The 18,221-nt window shown below is 54.6% G+C and overlaps 4 protein-coding genes across 9 annotated transcripts; 2 read left to right on the forward strand and 2 right to left on the reverse strand.

The window, feature by feature from the left end:
• Positions 1–5,377, forward strand: FAM110D (family with sequence similarity 110 member D). 5 transcript variants are annotated; one of them, XM_031019332.2, is made up of 2 exons: positions 1–225; positions 4,146–5,377. In XM_031019332.2, the coding sequence occupies exons 1-2, from the start codon at positions 135–137 to the stop codon at positions 5,051–5,053; spliced, it is 999 nt and encodes a 332-aa protein (XP_030875192.1). In that variant the 5' UTR covers positions 1–134; the 3' UTR covers positions 5,054–5,377. The 5 variants fall into 5 exon arrangements, with proteins under 5 accessions (XP_030875192.1, XP_081673916.1, XP_030875193.1 ...); XM_081817790.1 differs by having other exon boundaries at positions 117–230; XM_031019333.2 differs by lacking the exon at positions 1–225 and adding an exon at positions 2,227–2,361.
• Positions 5,378–6,416: 1,039 nt separating this feature from the next.
• On the reverse strand, positions 6,417–9,956 carry C4H1orf232 (chromosome 4 C1orf232 homolog). Of its 2 annotated transcripts, XM_031019331.2 has the most exons (4): positions 9,873–9,956; positions 8,460–8,543; positions 8,275–8,372; positions 6,417–6,862 (listed from the first exon to the last, which is right to left on the reverse strand). In XM_031019331.2, exons 1-4 carry the CDS (start codon positions 9,954–9,956, stop codon positions 6,559–6,561), a joined length of 570 nt encoding a protein of 189 aa, XP_030875191.2. In that variant the 3' UTR covers positions 6,417–6,558. The 2 variants fall into 2 exon arrangements, 1 of the variants encoding a protein (XP_030875191.2); XR_014144551.1 differs by lacking the exons at positions 8,275–8,372; positions 8,460–8,543; positions 9,873–9,956 and adding an exon at positions 7,150–7,221 and having other exon boundaries at positions 6,729–6,862.
• A 1,389-nt stretch (positions 9,957–11,345) lies between these two features.
• Positions 11,346–12,371, forward strand: ZNF593 (zinc finger protein 593). Its single transcript, XM_006748307.3, has 3 exons — positions 11,346–11,627; positions 11,917–11,979; positions 12,074–12,371. The coding sequence occupies exons 1-3, from the start codon at positions 11,428–11,430 to the stop codon at positions 12,213–12,215; spliced, it is 405 nt and encodes a 134-aa protein (XP_006748370.1). The 5' UTR covers positions 11,346–11,427; the 3' UTR covers positions 12,216–12,371.
• A 338-nt stretch (positions 12,372–12,709) lies between these two features.
• ZNF593OS (ZNF593 opposite strand) lies at positions 12,710–13,177 on the reverse strand. Its single transcript, XM_081816835.1, has 2 exons — positions 13,133–13,177; positions 12,710–12,853 (listed from the first exon to the last, which is right to left on the reverse strand). The coding sequence occupies exons 1-2, from the start codon at positions 13,175–13,177 to the stop codon at positions 12,710–12,712; spliced, it is 189 nt and encodes a 62-aa protein (XP_081672961.1).
• Positions 13,178–18,221: the final 5,044 nt, after the last annotated feature.

Consider the following 18,221-nt stretch of genomic DNA (forward strand, 5'->3'; position numbering starts at 1 on the left):
AGGTCCTGGCTCTAGCACCGGAAGGAGCCACTTTAAGGATCTCCTTAGGGATCCGTGACCAGAAAGGCAGATGATCCGGTTCTTGGCAAGTGTAACCGGGAGATCGGCAGGGCCCGCAGCTGTAGCTCCGCCTCATGATCTCCCCCCTCCCGAGGATTCTTTCACCCCCGGAAGCCAGCCAGAAGCTGATCCAGTTTGACCTCTCCAGCATGAGCCTCGCTGCCAGTAAGGTAGAGGGTCTGTGTCCATTGGCATCCTGGGACAGGGAACTGTCACCCCTCAGACTGGGAGCTCCTGAGAGCAAGGCTCCTTGACCACCCCCACCTTGGACTCCTGAGGGCAGAGCTGCGCCTCCCCTCTCTGACTGGGCGCTCCGAGGTCTGGAGCTGTCTCCCCGCTCTGACTCTGAGGGAGTGCTCCTGCAAGGAGGCGGGGTCATTTCTAGTCACCCTCCTCAGACCGGGGCTGCCCCAGGGCGGCGCCTGCAGTCCACTCTGAAACCCCTCTTTCTGTAGCCCAGCATCTGTCTTGGTCCCTAGAAAAGAGCTGAGAAGCCCACCCCCGCATGTCCCACCCCCACTCTGCCTGCCCTTCCACCCAACCCGGATGCTCCTTTAAGACCAAAGGGATGGGGGTTGCATCCAGTCAGACACAACAGCCCCATCCTCCCCCTCCTTCACAGGCCAGGTTTCCTGCCATTGACAGCATCCCAGCTGGGCCCTGCCCAGCCTCCACACTTAACCCCTTCATGACTAGATCTCAGTGCTTGGGGCCTGCACCCCAACCTGCATCTGTAAAATTAGGAGAATAAAAGTACCCCTTTCACTGGGTTGTTTTGAGGATTAAATGTGTGAATCACAGAACAGTGCCTAGCATATATTAATCCCCCAATATAAGTTAGGTGTTAGTCTCATTGTGTGAGCTTGGATGGATTTCACATCTCTAAGCCTCAGTATTCTCAGCTGTTAAATGGGAAGTAAAACCCACTACTCCCAAAGATTGTCCCAGGGATGAATTGCGATCATGTAGATGAAAGTATTTTGCAAAGATACATAACATAGCAATACAATATGGAACTATAACAATACAATATGGAACTATCATGGACCAATGAACAAAAAAACCCAAAAAAACCTTCCCCTAACTAGGTGATAAAAATCTCTTACCAGCAAATGGGCCTCCCCGTTTTTCAGACTCATTATCTTACTTGACAGGCAGAGGGTGCAGCGGAAAGAGTGGTTTTGGAGTTGGGTTTTGGCAAGATCCCATTTCCTCATCCATTAAGTGGGGTGGTCCCCCCTACTGGGCCCCCCTCTAGAGTTCTTAAGAGAGACAAAGGAGATGGAAGAGCACAGGTGTGAATGTGCTTTGCAAACATTAACAGTTCTACAAGGGAAGGAAAGGGGTTTGTGGAAAGTGGCCCAGCTAGGAGGGGGGCAGGGGCCCCTTGGCAAGGGTGTTGATTTTTGAGCTCTGGGTGCTGCAGTTTATTGGGGAGAGGGGAGATCACCAGACACACAGCACTGTGGGGACAGGGCTCCCCCTTGAGACATGAGATGTCAGCTCGAGAAGTCCCCAGTGGGGCAAAGCAGAAAGGAGGCCAAAGACACTGGCTTGGCCCCAGAACCATCCCTTCATCACCCTCTTCCCAGCCAATCCCATTGGCCATCAGAGGACCTTGGGCAGAGGCACCTCCAAAGGGCTCAGAAGTGACTGTCATGCCAAGACTTGCTAGGGCAGGCTCACCCCGCACATCCGCAGCACCAATGCCCCCACCCTTAGGCTACAGATTCCGGGCCTCACCCCTAGGGAGAGCAGGCCTGCCACCCTCCACACACCCCAGCCAGGACAGGCCTAAACCTGCTACAGAGGAAAGCAAGCACAGTCAGCTAGAACGCTGCTCTGCCTTCGTCTTTTAACCAAGAGGTTCTGCCAAGGCCTAGAAGAGGGGGCTGACCCCACATGAATAGCATATCCCTACCCCAGGCCTCTGGAGGAAGCTAGGGAATCAGGAGACCTTGTTTGGGTCTTGGCTGTACCCCAAGCTCACTGTGTGTCCGTGCAAATCACTTAACCTGTCAGGGCCTGTGTGACCATCTGTAAAATAAAGGATGTGGACCTGGCCCAAAAGTCTTCTCCAGTCCTGCGACTGTGACCAGGAAGGAGTTAACTGGAGACCAGGCTCCGGGTCAGGAAGGCGAGGGTTAATGGGGGGTGGGGGGGGTGGAGGCTCTCTCTCCTTTTCCTGTGGAGAGTGAGGTTTGGCTGCCACCAAAGTTACTTCCAGTCCTTGCTGTCCCTCCTGTCCTTGTCTGGTCCTGCCCAGGGACCCCTGCATCCAGCCTCGGTGAGTGCACAGAGGTGAGTGCATCCCCAGCCCAGGGCCTGGGTGGGAAGGCCCTCAGGGACCCAAGAGCAGGGAGGCTGCCACCAAGCCAGTGAACAAGTCCCCCCCTCCCCCCAAGCCCATGTCCAGAGCTGAAGCCCCGGGCAAAGCTCAGACCACTAACCACAGGACTGGGAGAAGGTGGGCGAAGGGACGGAGGGCACAGGGATGTCTGCCAGGCTTCTAGGGTGGAACATCTGTGGTCGAGCATCAGAGCCAACCCAGGAGGCAGGGAAGAGACAGTGCATGGCAGACTATTTTGGTCCCTGTGTTTAAGGACTTTTTATAGCCTTGCTGCTCAGGGCTGGGAAGAGGAGAAAGGGATGGGAGGATACTCATAAGGTCAGACAAGCACAGTGCCCTCCTGGGACCTTGGAATCTGACCCATTGCCTGGGAGAGTTCTTGAGAGCCACGAGTGAGGGCAATGCCAGGCTCTCCTTGCTGCCTGGGCTCGCAGTCACCAACTACCTATGGGCCGGCTTACTAGACAACAGATAAGGGTGTGTGTGTGTGTGTGTGTGTGCTGGGGTGGGGGGTTTGGCAGGGTCTCTGTTCCAAGGCCTCTTGGGGGGGGCCTCCCCCCATCCCTGGCAAGTTCTGCTATTTTGTTGCCTCCTGACTGGAGGTCCTGTCAGGCCCCAGAACTTATGTGTCCCTTTCAGCTGAATGGAGGATTCAGGGAGGAGGGAGCAGGGGTGGTATGGGGTGTGCTGAGCCTGTGGGTGGCCCATTCTGTTACAGCCAACAGCACTGTCAGCTCTTGATATACAACCCCTCCTGGTCCCCTTCCCCAGTGGCAGAGGGGAGGTGGCGGACCAGGGTCACAGGGTCTCAGGATGAGAAGAGGGCAGGGACCCTGAGGGCAGATTTCTAGGAGGGCCGGTTATTGGGAAGAATTTGTGGAAGGAACTTTTTAGTGAGGCAAAAGGCCCATGTCTAATGGAAATTGCTTAGTATTACAGCAGCAAGAAGAGAAGCAAAACATGAGAGGGAAGTTCTGCTCGGCCCTGAGACAGGCCATCTGAACTAGTTCCGCACTGCAAGGCTAGAGACCAGGGTTTCAATCCCAGCCCCTAACTCTCAGTAAGAGCTGAGCAAGCCCCTTCCTCTCTACCAGTTTCCTTTTCTGTAAATGGAAATGCAGAGGTGGGCGAGGTGGAGTGGAATTCCCTTGGCAGCAGTACAGAGGTGGTAGGTCGCTGGCTGACATGACCTGGTCACCACCTCTCTCTTCCCCCATGGCCCTGCTGGGACTGGGCAGGGCAGTTGGCTGCAATTACTGGAGGCTCCTACCCTGTGGTTATATCCCTGACCTCGGGTGTTTGGGGGCGGGAAGGGTGGGCCCTGCTGGAGCTAGCCTGTGGCTGGGGAGCCTTCTTGTCTTGGACTCATAGTTGCTGGGTTGGGAAGAGGTATTTTTTCCGGTTGAGGCACTTTCGGGAACTGAGCCGGGACCAGCCCCATTTCCTTTTCCAAGTGTCCCACTTGCTGATGCTTGCTTGGCATGGCTCTGTGGCCAGATTGGGGCACCCTCCAAGGGGCATGTTTCTGGGTGATCAGGGCGCCCCTGCTCAATGTCTTTGAGGGATAGGGCGGTGGGGGGGGGGGAAGGGGTAGTCTGAGCCTCTCTGCCCCTTAGGCATGGTAAGGCTGATTTCGATGGGGGAGGGGTGGCTGGCTGATCCTATTCTCGGGAACGCCTGAAGGAGAGGTGCAGGGACATCTCCTCTCTCCTTGACCATTCCTCTTTCCCTATAGGCACCATGGAGCCCCGGCCAATTACTCTTGGCTCCTCAACTAGCTGCCTTACTTCCAGTGGCTTATGGGGTACAATCCTACCCAGCTCCGCTGAGATGATCCTGGCCTCTCCCTCCACCCAGTCCAGGGGACGGACCCCCAGCGCAGCGGAGAGGCTGGAGGCCGACAAAGCCAAGTATGTCAAGACACACCAAGTGATAGCACGACGCCAGGAGCCAGCTCTGCGTGGGGGTCCCGGACCGCTCACCCCGCACCCCTGCAATGAGCTGGGGCCCCCTGCATCGCCCAGGACGCCCAGGCCTGCCCGCCGGAGCAGCGGCCGGCGGCTGCCAAGGCCTGACTCCCTCATCTTCTACCGCCAGAAGCGGGACTGCAAGGCTTCGGTGAACAAAGAGAACGCCAAGGGCCAGGGGTTGGTGCGGCGCCTCTTCCTGGGCGCCCCCCGAGACGCCACCTCGAGCAGTCCGGGCCCAACCGAGCGACCAGCGGCTCCTGGGGTTTGGGCCGCGCCCCAAGATGCCCCGGAAGCGGCAGGAAAGCGGGCGCTGTGCCCCACCTGCTCACTACCCCTGTCGGAGAAGGAGCGCTTCTTCAACTACTGCGGCCTGGAGCGCGCGCTGGTGGAGGTGCTGGGCGCTGAGCGCTTCTCTCCGCAGAGCTGGGGCGCCGACGCCAGCCCCCAGCCCGGAACGTCGCCGCCGCTCGGCTCTGGGGACACCAGCGACTGGACGTCCAGCGACGGCGACACGGATCGCCCGGACGGTGCTGGCGGCGGCGGCTCAGAGGCCGCGGGCTCGGCGCGGGACGGGCGCCCCCCGGTGTCGGTGGTGGAGCGCAACGCGCGCGTCATCCAGTGGCTGTACGGCTGCCAGCGCGCCCGCGGCCCGCCGCGCGAGTCCGAGGTGTGACTGCGGCCGCTCGGTTGCGGGCTCCGGGGAGTCCCGGCTCCGGGGCCCGGGAGCGCTAAGGGGTGGGCGCAGGGCTGGGCCCGGGCACGGGCAGGGACGCCCTGCCTCTGACGCGCCGGGTGCCTTTAGGCGAGCCCTTCCCTCTGGATTCTTGGTTTGCCCCTGTGAACCTTGGGAGGATGGGACAAAAGGATTCCGAAGGCCCTTCCGAGAGCCGACGACGGAGGGGAGGGGGCAGCTACGTGGCCCCTGTGGAGGCCGGGTCTGGGGAGAGAAGCCTGGGGTGGGAGGTTAGAGAACCTGCTGAATAAAACCAAAACGTTATTTAAAGGAGTCGTGATGTTGGATTAGGGAGCAGATATTAAGGGAGGGGGCGGGGCGGGCTTGCGGGGTTACGCGCGTGGGTTTTGGAACGCGGGCTCCAGGCTCACTGTGTGACCCTGGGCAAGCGCCTAACCTCCCCGAACCACAGCTGCAGCCCTCGGTGATCAAAGTATTTTTGAAATGGTCATAAAACGCATGGCAAAGTGCCCGGCATATAGAAAGTGTTCAATAAACGACAGCCACTAAGACCACTACGGAATTAGTACTGACTCTATTATGACCATCTCCTCCACCGACCCCGAGGTCGGTCCAAACTAGATCTGGGAGTCAGGAATAGGGTGTTTGGGGAGTTCTGGGGAGAAACCCCAGAAATCTGGGGTTCCCCGGCCGAAAAGGCCCCCATTCCTGGAGATTTGCTGCCCCCTTTTGGTTACTAGCTATGAATGGGCTGAGATTAGGAAGAATCCAGAATTGAGGACAGTAAAGGAAGGGACCCTTCAAACCAGTATTTTGTTAACCCGCAGCCTCACATCGGGCCACTGTCTTCCTTTCCCTCAAAGACACACAAGGTCACTTGTTTGCCTCACACATCCACACCTCCAAGTCTTTGCTTACGGTCCTCTTCCCTTTGCCTGGGCTACCTTCCCCTTTCTTTCCACTCATCCTTCTAAGATTACATGTATTCATTCCCCCTCAGAAATTCCTGAATTCCCCAGTCGGCATCATCTCCGAGCTCCCAAGTACAGCCTTATTTTTGTGCCTCAACTTGTCACCTTCTGTGGGACCCGCTGGTCGTCTGAGTTCCCTCTCCGGGTCTCTGGCCTCCTGACTTTCCCCTAGTACAGGGACGGTGCATATAGCAGAGTCACAGGCAACGTTTGTCGAAGTAAAAGAGGCTGAACAGGGCGATGGGGCTTGTCCTCTGGGGTTTCTCAGGTTCCTGTAAAGCTGTACCCTAAATCGGACACAATCTATCCTGACACCAGGGCTGTCTGGTCATTTTCTCCCTGTACGTTTGTGGGGGGGAGGACGCTTTGAGCTGGATCCTGCCTTGAGGTTGCCCACCCAAAAGCAGTCATCCGTGCCGTCCGGACAAAGGCACGCGGTCACACGGGGTGTCGGGTCAGGGTCTTTATGGGGTTGGGGGAAGGAAGGAGCGGGTGCCCGGCTGGGCCGCCCTGCTAGTCGCCCTTGGGCGCAGCCTTCACCCTCATCTCGGCCAGTTTGTGGGTGAGGAAGCCCCACTTGAAGCCGGCCACGGCGTCGGCCTCCCCCGGCTCGGGGCGCTCGGCAGCCTCCTCCGCGGCCTCATCCCCGGCTTCGGGGTCTGGCTCCGGGTTGGGTTCGGCGCCGCGCAGTATGGACGCCGCTGTCGCCTGCTGCTGCTGCTGCCACCTGCTGGCGAACGCGTCCCAGAATCCCGGCCCGCGCGGCTCTGCCTCCGTCGCCGTCACCGCCTGCGAGGGGGACCGCGCCGCCAGCGGGCTGCGGGAGAAGGACGGGTGTCACTGGCCGAGGTCGGGGGAGAGGACGAAGAGGGGAGACGGGGTGCAGGCGCTAGTAGTGGGGGGGAGGAGCCAGAGGGAGGTCAGGTGACTGGGGGGGCGGGAGACTGGAGGCCAGGGGAGGGCTCAGAGGCACAGGGAAAGGGGGCTGGCGTGGGCCAGGGTCAGGGGATTAGGTGAGGGGTCTGGGAAGAAGGGGCCGAGACCAGGACTCCTGGGGAGAGAGTCGGGGTCAGGGGTTTAGGAAAGACTCGGGGAGAGGAGTACCGCCAGAGGAGGGAAGCCTGACATGAGGAGTCCCGAAAGCTGTGGGAGAAGCCCGAAAAGCTGTGGGAGGAGCCTGGACGGGGGCGGGGCCCAGCGACGCTTGGGGCGGGGTCAGACTCTGGGAGAAGGGGTCCGGGAAGCCAGGGTGGCAGCCCCAGGGAGACGCAGGGTGGGGGCAGGGATGAGGTTCTGAGATGGAGGGAAAGGGGGACTGGGAAAATGAGGAAACACTGGAGAGAAGGAAGGATGGAGCGACCCAAGGAAATGAGAAAGGCCTAGATGAGGGCTTAGTGGGGAGGAGGACTGGGAAAGTGGCAGGGAATGTGGAGGGAAGGGCAGTCAAGGAGGGGGGATGAGTCTTGAGGTGGGAGCCTCAGATCTGAGAAGGAGTCCTTGGAGCTCTGGGAGGGACAGGGGATGAGCGCCAGGAGGGAGAAAGGAAGCCCTGGGGCTGGAGAGATGGGTGGGTCAGGGGAACCCCAGGGGAGAAAGGAATAGGGGAGTGTCAAAGAAAGGGGGTGTGACTGGGCTGGAGGAAAGGGCAGAGAGGGAGTGTGTACTAGAATAGAGCTAGGAGAAAGGAGCTGCCCTGGGTCCCACCCGCTAAACCCCAGCATCAAAGCCTTTCTAAGTCAGTGGTTCCTAACTAAACTAGAGCGCCTCAGGTCCTCAGGAGCAAGCTGCAAATATAGATCCCAGGCCTCAGCCCACACCTGCGGAATCAGAATCTTTGAAGGAGGGTCTGGCACAAACTCCCTAGGAGGATGAGATTTTAGACCAGCATTGGGATCTGGACCACCCTCTGTTCTGAACACCTAAACGTTCTCTCTTCTGTTTCCTGATTGTAGGGAGATGACCCCTCCCATGCGGATGGGGAGGAGAGAGAGAGAGTCTAAAGTACCTTCTAGCACCTCAATCCCAACAGCCCTAAAGTCCTGCTGAGATCTAACTTAAACTCCAGATAGGTTGATTTGGCCTCTTTCCTGATGAGAGAAAAGGAAACAGCCTGGGGCTGGTCCTCCCCCTTCCTCCTTGGTCGGAAAGATAGACAAATAGACCAGAAGTAAAGGACATGGGAGAAGGGGGACCCCAGGTCCATCCCAGCCCCCACCAACACACACGTACTGGTCAGCACAGGGCTCCGGTGGCAGGAGCTTGTCCTCATCTTCTTTGTTAAACAGAGACGACATTGTCAGCCAACCTTTCACCCCGACCCCCTGAACCTGGGAGGAAGGGGCTGGGAGTCAGCGAGGGGTCACAGCAGCCTCTGCCAGGCTCCCCCAGGCTGGGGTGAAGAAGGGAGAACTCACCCGGCGGGCCAACTGTGACATGGGATGGAAAGCCTCTTCTGCAGGTTCTGCCGGCTCAGATTCCGCTAACGCTGGCTTCCCTCTCTGGGACACAAGACCCCCTCCCAGCATGAGAGAGGCCCCAGAGGAATGGGACCTCCCCCGCCCACTGCTAGCCTGGTATGCACACCCCGGCACCCCAAACCCTCACACCTAAGCACCCATCTCGTCCGCTCACACCCTCCATAAATACAGACAGGTAGACCTCTACACAAAGCCGCCAGTCTGTGTATAGAGCCCTGCAGAAACCCTTGAGCACACACCTGCTCACCCATAGACATAATCACACGCACCCAAAAACACACGAAGGCAGAGATGTACACACACACGTACAAACATAACACCTGCCAATGCCTTCACAGAGGCCCTCAGGAAGAGACTTATGCCCCAAATACTCACACCTGCCCTGTCTATCTCCAGTTCACACCCACCCATACAACTTCATGGGGCATTCTACCTGGACGCCAGTCCTAATCCTGACCCGTAGATACTTCTACACAAGCCCATCCTGGGACACCAGGATGTCTAGACAGATACTTATTCACACACATACACACACGCCCTACAGAAATAGTTACGGGGGCGCCTGGGTGGCTCAGTCGGTTAAGCGACTGCCTCCGGCTCAGGTCATGATCCTGGAGTCCCGGGATCGAGTCCCACATCGGGATCTCTGCTCAGCAGGGAGTCTGCTTCTCCCTCTGACCCTCCCCCCTCTCATGTGCTCTCTCTCTCTCTCATTCTCTCTCTCAAATAAATAAATAAAATCTTTAAAAAAATAAATTAAAAAAAATAATAAATAAATAAATAAAAAGAAAGAAATAGTTACGGCCCCTGCGACATCTGTTTGCACAACTGCCACTTATCACAGCCTCTGGATGTAAGACTGTTCCCAGTTTCAGAGCATTTTTGATCTTTCATGTCAGGACAAACATGGTCCAAGTCTGGCTCTGACCTGAGGCTGTGATAGTGACCCTCTACGTCAAGCACCACTGCCCCTACTTCCAGTCCCGTAGGGCTCACTTCCTCTCAAGGCGAGCCATCCGTATTCTGCTGAGCCCTGCCCACTGGAAAGTTGTCAAGCCCCATGTACCCCGGGTGGCTACTGCCCAGTGGTCCTGGAAGGATCTCTTCCGTGTGGTAACCCTTGAGATCTTTGGAGACAATGACCATTCTTCTGGTGGCCCCCAAATCTTCTTCTTCAGTTTTCTTAAATACCCTGGCTTTCTGCACCATGCCATTTGTCATCCCTGAGTGTGCCAATGGCTTCTGCACAAATATGCCCTCCCCCCAGAGCTGTTCCTTGCTCTTCCTTGTACCTTTCACTCCTGCTGCCCCTCTGCCACGACCCACCCAGCAAGCATGGATGGTACCCACCTCCTCTGCCAGGTCCTCCTCAGATTCCCCACTTAGGGTCTGTAACACTTTGGACTTGTAGGTTTTCCAGAAGGCCTGGTTCATGGCTGCAGGGGAAACAGACCCGGCATCCAAGCTCAGGAAGGCAGTGACTCAGTGGGCACCCAGTGGGTCTGGCTCCAGGAACTTGTTGAGGCTGAGAGCCTGTCCCAGGGATCAGGTGACTTCATTAAAGATGCACCAGCCTTCCCAGATGGCACAGTGCCCAGCAGGTGAACCTGATCTAGAGTCTGGGGTGGGGACAGGACAGAGCTGGCTTCTGTGGCCTCAGCCCCTTGTCTTGACCCATATTGGCCAAGAATAATGAAGACATCTCTATGGAGGCCTCCTTCCTGGCCCTACGGGTACTTGAATCGGATCCCTTGGAATGGCTCCAGAAAAATCTGTCTTTATTCACAAAAGTCCATTCATAAAGTCCTTGGGCCCAAGACCCACACTGGTGCCCCTGTGGCTATAGCCACACCCGTTGTGCCCTCAGCAGGGCCCACCCTATATCCCCACTCAGCTGTGAACTGGATTGAGGAGGTCCCAAGGCCCCCAGCTGGCACCCTGGGCTTACATTTCACTACTTTGTCTGGGCTGGAAATTGATTCCTTTCCCCAGGGATGCACGTGCACGTCTCCCTGTTTCCTGGCAACAGGTTCCAAAGAGCTGGAGTCCCTGAATTATTGCTGAGCTCCTCTGGTCAGCCAGGAAGGCACCCGGATCTGATGAATGGGGAAAAGCTGTCTGGCCCTCTCCCCACTCTGAGCACACAAACCCTAGGCTGTATCTCTGCCTTTGCTGCCAGCCCATGCCTGGGAGTCCAGGGCTCAGAGAAAGGGGGCAAAGATGAGAGGTCCTTCTATGAGCACTTTCTCTTCTTGTGAGAGGAGCTGACCCCCCCGTTCAGTCTGAGGGGACGCCTGAGTACTGTGCACCCTGGGGAGGAACACTCCTTGCTCACGGATTTGACTGGGGGTGGATGAAGCCTGGAGATCCAAGGGAATTAAGTGGGAAACGGTGATAAGTGGGGAGGGCTTTGTCAGGAACTGGAGGTATCTCACGAATCCTTGTGGGGGCCGGGATCGCAAACTTACTCTTACTCATTAATCCATTTATTCACATGACAGACATTTTTCAGTGCCTCCCAGAGATGCTCAAAGCATTTTCCCTCTCCCCACTAACAGCGGAGTCTAAGATCAGGGAACAAGCAAGGGGTGATGGTGCCCGGGGATGGCGCAGAGACAGGCTGGGCCAGGTAGGACGGGAGGGCAGTGGCCGGAATCCCCCGGGGGCACGCACCACCCAGCGCTCCGCAGCAATAGCCTCGCCCCCGGCCGATGACGCCGCTCTGGGCCCCGCCCGGCGCTCCGTCACTGACGTTAACGGCCGCCTGGGGGCGCTCAAGACTGAGGCGGTCTGGAGGAGCCGGCTCGGCCCCCGGGCGTCACGTGACGCCAGCCAACAATCCGGAAGCTCCCACACGTGTGCGTCCGACCCGACTCTGGGCCTCCTGGCCCCGCTGTCACCGGCCATGGGTCGCTCCCGCCGGACGGGTGCGCACCGAGCCCGCTCCCTGGCCCGCCAGATGAAGGCGAAGCGGCGGCGGCCGGACCTGGATGAGATTCACCGCGAGCTGCGGCCCCAGGTTCCCGCACGGTCTCGGCCAGACCCGGCCTCTGCGCCCGACCCCGACCTGCCCGGGGGCGGCCTGCATCGCTGTCTGGCCTGCACGTGAGTCCCAGCCGGGCCTGGCCTGGGGAGGAGAAGGGTAGGCGCCTACCCTTCTCCTCCCCAGGAGCGGGATACCCAGGAGCGGGAATCAGGGCACAGAGGTTTCTGATCTGGGGCGTGAGGTCCGGGGACCGGGACGCGCGGGGTCTCTTCTCGTGGGACCCGTGGGTCGGCTGGCCGCCCATGCCTTCAGTCCCGCTGCCGGGCGTCAGGAAGAGCTAGGTTCAGGGAGATAGGCGTACCTGAGAGGCATCACCTCACTCTTATTACCCACCTCCCATCCCTACAGGAGATACTTCATCGATTCCGCCACCCTGAAGACCCACTTCCGATCCAAAGACCACAAGAAAAGGTATGAAGGAGTAAGGAGAAGATTGATGGACGAGTGCTGGGCAGACAGGGCTTGCATCTGGTCGGCTCCCAACTCTCACTCTTCTTTCTCCCAGGCTAAAGCAGCTGAGCGTGGAGCCCTACAGTCAGGAAGAGGCCGAAAGGGCAGCGGGAATGGGCTCTTATGTGACCCCCCAGCGACTGGCAGTGCCCACAGAAGTATCCACTGACGTCCCTGAGATGGACACAACTCCCTGACATGACCTGAGGATGCAAGGCAGGGGAGCTGCCCATGGACAGTGAGGCAAGGGCTAGGCTGGGAGAGACTGTGCCAACCTCTTTTGGCCCTGGGTTTGGGGAGTGGATGGCCTCTTCTGCGTGCCCTCACCCCCAATAAAGGAACTGGATAGAGAAGACTTGCCTCTGACTCTCTAACCTCCAGGCCACTCCCCCCAGCTCCTGCCTTGTGGGGTTTTTCTGCTACTCTTGTTTACAGGGCCTAGGGTGTCTATTCCCCACTTGGTCTAGCTTTGGAACCTAGAGCCTTGCCTTCCCTCGGGGGTCCTGGCATCTGAGCTGGAGCCCCCAGATGGAGCCCCCTCAGTGAAACGGAGAGGGAGGATCAGATTTATACTCTCCTGCTCCCCAGTGAGAGCAGGGACTGGCCCTCAGAAAAGAAATGGCCTCCCGAGATTGCAGCCCCCGCTGAGTCACCTTCCCAGGACCCAGGTGAGAGGCCGCCTACTTTATCCTCAGGCCTGTGGCGGCCGCCGCTGCCCCACCATCTTCCAGACAGCATAGCAGGAGCCTCCCAATCCAAGGACGGCCAGCAGTGTAGCCACAACCCCAGCCAGTGGGCTCCGGGGCTCTGCTTTCAGCTCCCCAGCTATCTGCATCTGGAGGTACACAGAGGGTCCATCTGAGGGGTCAGTTGAGACTTCCAGGAAGGCAGAGGGTGGGAAGGAACTGAGAAGGTACAGCTGGGTGAAGGAGATATGGATGCTGTTGCTGCCCCAGGGAGATTCCACCCCGATCCCTCTCGCTTCACTGCCCATCTGGGCCCTGGCGGCTCAGGCGGCAGGAAACGTGACAGCCTGGCTGCTGGGGGGTCAGCCCAGCAATGCTGGGGAAAAGTAGGGGGCCGGTGGCAGAAGCCATCGGTGAGAGGTACTTACCTGTAGTACCCGGAAGTAGCCAGGGGTCAGGCGTCGGAATCTCATGGTGGGGCAGTCTCCCTGGCGGCCTGTGGGGTGGGAAGCAGGAATGAGGGCTAGTGGTGTTCATGATACCCAGGAGCGGGAGTCAGGGCACAGAGGTTTCTGATCTCTCGTATACATGAGAGCCATGCCTCAGAGGATGCTCACCAGCGTCTGCCCTCCCAGGTCTGGCAGGGGGCGGGGCAGCTGGACCTTTAAATCTGGTCCCTTCCCCCGCCGGCCCGTCCTGCCAGCCTTAGGAGCAGCTGTCAAGAGAGATCAGCATCAGGCCTGAGCAGCACCTCCCCCACTCACCAGGGAGGCCAGGCTGGGTAGGCAGGAGAGGCCTTGCCTGGCAGCGCTCGGGAGTCTTAGACCTGGACCAGGTACTAGGAGGGTCTCCCCAGCCCTGGTCCTGGCTCTGTCCCTACCCCTCAGATGGTTGGATATCACCAGTGAGTCCTCAGCAAGGGAGGGGCAGGGTGCCTTGTTAAACACCCCCCCCCTCCCCAAACATTGGTAAGCCTTTTCACTTGGTTTCTGTTGGATCAACGGCCCCTACCTTGGGGAAAAGCACATACCACTTCTTTCTCCAAGATGAAGTTCCTGCAGGGACTTTCCTATTCTTGGTTTGGGGACAATAGTACAAGGAGATTAGTATATACTGATTAAGAAAGCTGTCCATGGCATGCTAAGAAACAGTCACCAACTGTGTCAGGCAGCGTTCTAAGCAGTGACTGTATATTATTTCATTTGGTATTGACTGTCTCATAAAATGAAAAATAAAAAAAAAAAAAAGCACATTTTCAGAATAGCATGTGGAGTATCTGCCTACGTAGAGAATGGAAATTTTACAGTGGTTCCCACTTGGGAATGGAATAGAGATATAATGACCTACTGTTAACCTTTGAATGTTTTACAACAAATGTGCAGAAATAACTTTTATTATAAACTCATAAAACTACCTTTAAAATAGAAGCTACCATTTACTCTACCCTTACTTGCCTAGCCCTGCCAGGTGCTGGGGGCACAAAATAAAGGCAAGGTTGTGGATGTGAGGCCCCCAGTCCTTTAGGGGAGCACATGAGTACAAGTGGTGAGTTCCTGTCTGTTTCTCCCCTACAGGATTGCGTGTTCAGGGAGGGCAGGGGCTGACTGGCTCAGGGTAGGTGTTTGATGAAATCAGGATGGTGGAGACGGGTCTGTGTTTATTGGGCTTCCCCAGAGTGCCACAGGAAGGCTGTTGAAGGAAGAGGCAAAAATGTGAAAGGGGGACGCAGCACGGAGGAGTGATGAAGGGACACGTGCCGTGCAGGATGTGAGGAAGCATGAGGCAAAGGAGGAGACCAGAGAGGTGAGGGCCGTGTTGCACATTTGGAGCCTACTGGGTCACCACTGAGGGAGCAAGGCCTGCAGGGACCTGCGGGGACCTTGAAAGAAGCAGCCAACAATCTGCATTCATGTTTGATGCCACATGTGAAGGTGGGGAGGGGTCAGTAGAGCTGGCCAAGTTCCAGAGAACTGGATTTGTATGTGAAATGATTAAATGATGACAACTGAAACACACACGCTATATTAATTTTTTTTTTTAAGATTTTATTTATTTATTTGCGAGAGAGAGAATGAGAGACAGAGAGCATGAGAGGGAGGAGGGTCAGAGGGAGAAGCAGACTCCCCGCCGAGCAGGGAGCCCGATGCGGGACTCGATCCCGGGACTCCAGGATCATGACCTGAGCCGAAGGCAGTCGCCCAACCAACTGAGCCACCCAGGCGCCCCACACACACTATATTGAGCCATCCATAGGCCAAGTGCGGAATTTGGATTTGAGGGCAAGATCATGACAGGCTTGGAAGGCTGGGTATTGGGGCACTGGTAGGAATTCCAAAGTGACACAGTCAGAGGGCCAGGCCCCTTTCCACAAAATTAAAGCAATAATAACTCAGATCTATCCCATGGGACAGATTTCAAAGTACTTCAAGGAAATCTTCACAGCGCTAAGGTCTAGGTGTCCCTGTTTAGACAGGAAGAAACAGGTTCAGAGAGGTATTGAGGTTAGGCTCAGTCACACAGCAAGTGGAACTGATTCTGTCTGATTCTGAAGTCCTGGGAGTCCCCTGGCCTGGGATGATGATGGTGACGATGCTGACAGCTACAAACAATATGTTTCAGACTTGTTCTAAGAGAAAGGCTCTTAACTGGGATTCAGAATTTAGGGGCCCCGTAAACTTGGATGGGAACAAATTGACCATTTCCTTCTATATGGATCGACATATCAGGAGTATCTGTGGCTTTGCCACGTATTGAAATCACAGATATTTTTATATCAAGATAGAGTTATTCAACTATCTCAATATTATATATGCTCATGACTATTTCAAAATCATCATAGTTATTAATCCACTATTAAATCACACTCGTTCAGACACTGCTGCTACGTAGCTGCCATTAATTGGGCACCTCTAGGCCTAGTAGAGGATCAATGACCAAATGGTGTATCTACCTGTTCTCACGCTGGTGACCCAGGCTTCTCCATTACGCTCCTGCATTCCCTATGTTTAGTTGTTAACTGATAAATATGTGCAAAGAGGTGAGTCAAAGACCACCCCACAGTTTAGTGTTCTTCTAGTTGAACAACAACACACTGATATCGTTAGAAAAGGAAAATTTAACTTGACAGTCTTATTTAATGCTAATAAACACATTACTATATCATAAATTTGTGGGGTTTTTTATTATTAACATATAATGTATTCTTTGTTTCAGGGGTGCAGGTTTGTGATTCATCAGTCTTCCACAATACACTGCTCCCCGCAAAACATACCCTCCCCAATGTCCATCACCCAGTCACCCCATTCCTCCCACCCCCCCTCCACTCCAGCAACCCTCAGTTTGTTTCCTGCGATTAAGAGTCTGTTATGGTTTATCTCCCTCTCTGTTTTCGTCTTGTTTCATTTTTTCCTCTTTCCTATGATCTTCTGCCTTGTTTCTCAAATTCCACATTATCAGTGAGATCATATGATAATTGTCTTTCTCTGATTGACTCATTTCACTTAGCATAATACACTTTAGTTCCATCTACCTGGTTGCAAATGGCAAGATTTCATTTTTTCATGGCTGCATGATATTCCTGTGTGTGTCTTCTTTATCATCTTCTTTATCCATTTATCTGTCGGACATCTGGGCTCTTCCCATAGTTTGGCTATTGTGGACATTGTTGCTATAAACATTGGAGTGCAGGTGCCCCTTCAGATTACTACATTTGTATCTTTGGGGTAAATACTGGTGCAGTGCAATTGCTGGGTCATAGGGTAGCTCTATTTCAAACTTTTTGAGGAACCTCCATGCTGTTTTCCAGAGTGGCTGCTCCAGCTTGCATTCCCACCAACAGTGTAGAAGGGTTCCCCTTTCTCCGCATCCTCGCCAACATCTGTCGTTTCCTGACTTGTTACTTTTAGCCATTCTGACTGGTGTGAGGTGGTATCTCATTGAAGTTTTGATTTGTATTTCCCTGATGCCGAGTGATGTGGAGCACTTCTTCATGTGTCTGTTGGCCATTTGGATGTCTTCTTTACAGAAATGCCTGTTCATGTCTTCTGCCCATTTCTTGATTGACTTATTTGTTCCTTGGGTGTTGAGTTTGATAAGTTCTTTATAGATTTTGGATACTAGCCTTTTATCTGATATGTCATTTGCAAATATCTTCTCCCATTCTGTCAGTTGTCTTTGGTTTTGTTGACTGTTTCCTTTCCTGTGCAAAAGCTTTTTATCTTGATGGAGTCCCAGTAGTTCATTTTTGCCCTTGCTTCCCTTGCCTTTGGTGATGTGTCTAGCAAGAAGTTGCTGCGGCCAAGGTCACAGAGGTTGCTGCTTGTGTTCTCATCTAGGATTTTGATGGATTCCTGTCTCACATTTAGGTCTTTCATCCATTTTGAGTCTATTTTTGTGTATGGTGTAAGAAAATGGTCCAGTTTCATTCTTCTGCATGTGGCTGTCTAATTTTCCCAACACCATTTGTTGAAGAGACTGTCTTTTTTCCATTGGATATTCTTTCCTCCTTTGTCAAAGATTAGTTGACCATAGAGGTGAGAGCCCATTTTTGGGCTCTCTATTCTGTTCCATTGACCTATGTGTCTGTTTTTGTGCCAGTACCATACTGTCTTGATGATGACAGCTTTGTAATAGAGCTTGAAGTCCGGAATTGTGATGCCACCAGCTTTGCTTTTCTTTTTCAACATTCCATTGGCTATTCGGGGTCTTTTCTGGTTCCATACAAATTTTAGAATTATTTGTTCCATTTCTGTGAAAAAGTTGATGATATTTTGATAGGGATTGCATTGAATGTGTAGATTGCTCTAGGTAGCATAGACATTTTCACAATATTTGTTCTTCGAATCCATGAGCATGGAACATATTTCCATTTCTTTGTGTTTTCCTCAATTTCTTTCATGAGTATTCTATAGTTTTCTGAGAACAGATCCTTTGCCTCTTTGGTTAGATTTATTGCTAGGTATCTTACAGTTTTTTGGTGTAATTGTAAATGGGATCGACTCCTTAATTTCTCTTTCTTCTGTCTCGTTGTTGGTGTATAGAAATGCAACTGATTTCTGTGCATTGATTCTATATCCTTCCACTTTAGTGAATTCCTGTATGAGTTCTAGCAGTTTTGGGGTGGAGTCTTTTGGGTTTTCCACATAAAGTATCATATCATCTGCCAAGAGTGAGAGTTTGACTTCTTTGCCGGTTCGGATGTCTTTTATTTCTTTTCTTGTCTGATTGCTGAGGCTTGTGGTGTTTCGGGGTTTTTTTAAGTTGTTTTTTTTTTAAGTAATCTCTACACCCAACAAACGTGGGGCTCCAACTCACAACCCCGAGATCAAGAGTTGCACACTATACTGTGCCAACCAGGCACCCCAATCATAAATTTGTATGTTGTTATTGTTTTTTTAAAGATTTTATTTATTTGCCAGAGAGAGAGAGGCAGAGCACAAGCAGGGGGAGGGGCAGAGGGAGAAGCAGGCTCCCCGCTGAGCAAGGAGCCTGATGCGGGGCTCGATCCCAGGACCCTGG

Source organism: Leptonychotes weddellii, chromosome 4 (assembly GCF_054177405.1).
Source record: "Leptonychotes weddellii isolate Sample4059 chromosome 4, ASM5417740v2, whole genome shotgun sequence".
Classification (NCBI taxonomy): Eukaryota; Metazoa; Chordata; class Mammalia; order Carnivora; family Phocidae; genus Leptonychotes; species Leptonychotes weddellii.

Bases quoted from the DNA above. Each gene is read 5' to 3' on its own strand.
- FAM110D (XM_031019332.2), top strand. From the start codon at position 135: ATGATCTCCCCCCTCCCGAGGATTCTTTCACCCCCGGAAGCCAGCCAG. The intron at 226-4,145 runs GTAAGGTAGAGG...CTTTCCCTATAG, and splicing joins CAGCATGAGCCTCGCTGCCA to GCACCATGGAGCCCCGGCCA.
- C4H1orf232 (XM_031019331.2), bottom strand. From the start codon at position 9,956: ATGAACCAGGCCTTCTGGAAAACCTACAAGTCCAAAGTGTTACAGACC. The intron at 8,373-8,459 runs GTGAGTTCTCCC...CCTTCCTCCCAG, and splicing joins TGTCACAGTTGGCCCGCCGG to GTTCAGGGGGTCGGGGTGAA. The intron at 6,863-8,274 runs GTACGTGTGTGT...CTTCTCCCGCAG, and splicing joins CCGGAGCCCTGTGCTGACCA to CCCGCTGGCGGCGCGGTCCC.
- ZNF593 (XM_006748307.3), top strand. From the start codon at position 11,428: ATGGGTCGCTCCCGCCGGACGGGTGCGCACCGAGCCCGCTCCCTGGCC. The intron at 11,628-11,916 runs GTGAGTCCCAGC...CCATCCCTACAG, and splicing joins CATCGCTGTCTGGCCTGCAC to GAGATACTTCATCGATTCCG. The intron at 11,980-12,073 runs GTATGAAGGAGT...TCTTTCTCCCAG, and splicing joins TCCAAAGACCACAAGAAAAG to GCTAAAGCAGCTGAGCGTGG.
- ZNF593OS (XM_081816835.1), bottom strand. From the start codon at position 13,177: ATGAGATTCCGACGCCTGACCCCTGGCTACTTCCGGGTACTACAG. The intron at 12,854-13,132 runs GTAAGTACCTCT...GTGTACCTCCAG, and splicing joins GCTACTTCCGGGTACTACAG to ATGCAGATAGCTGGGGAGCT.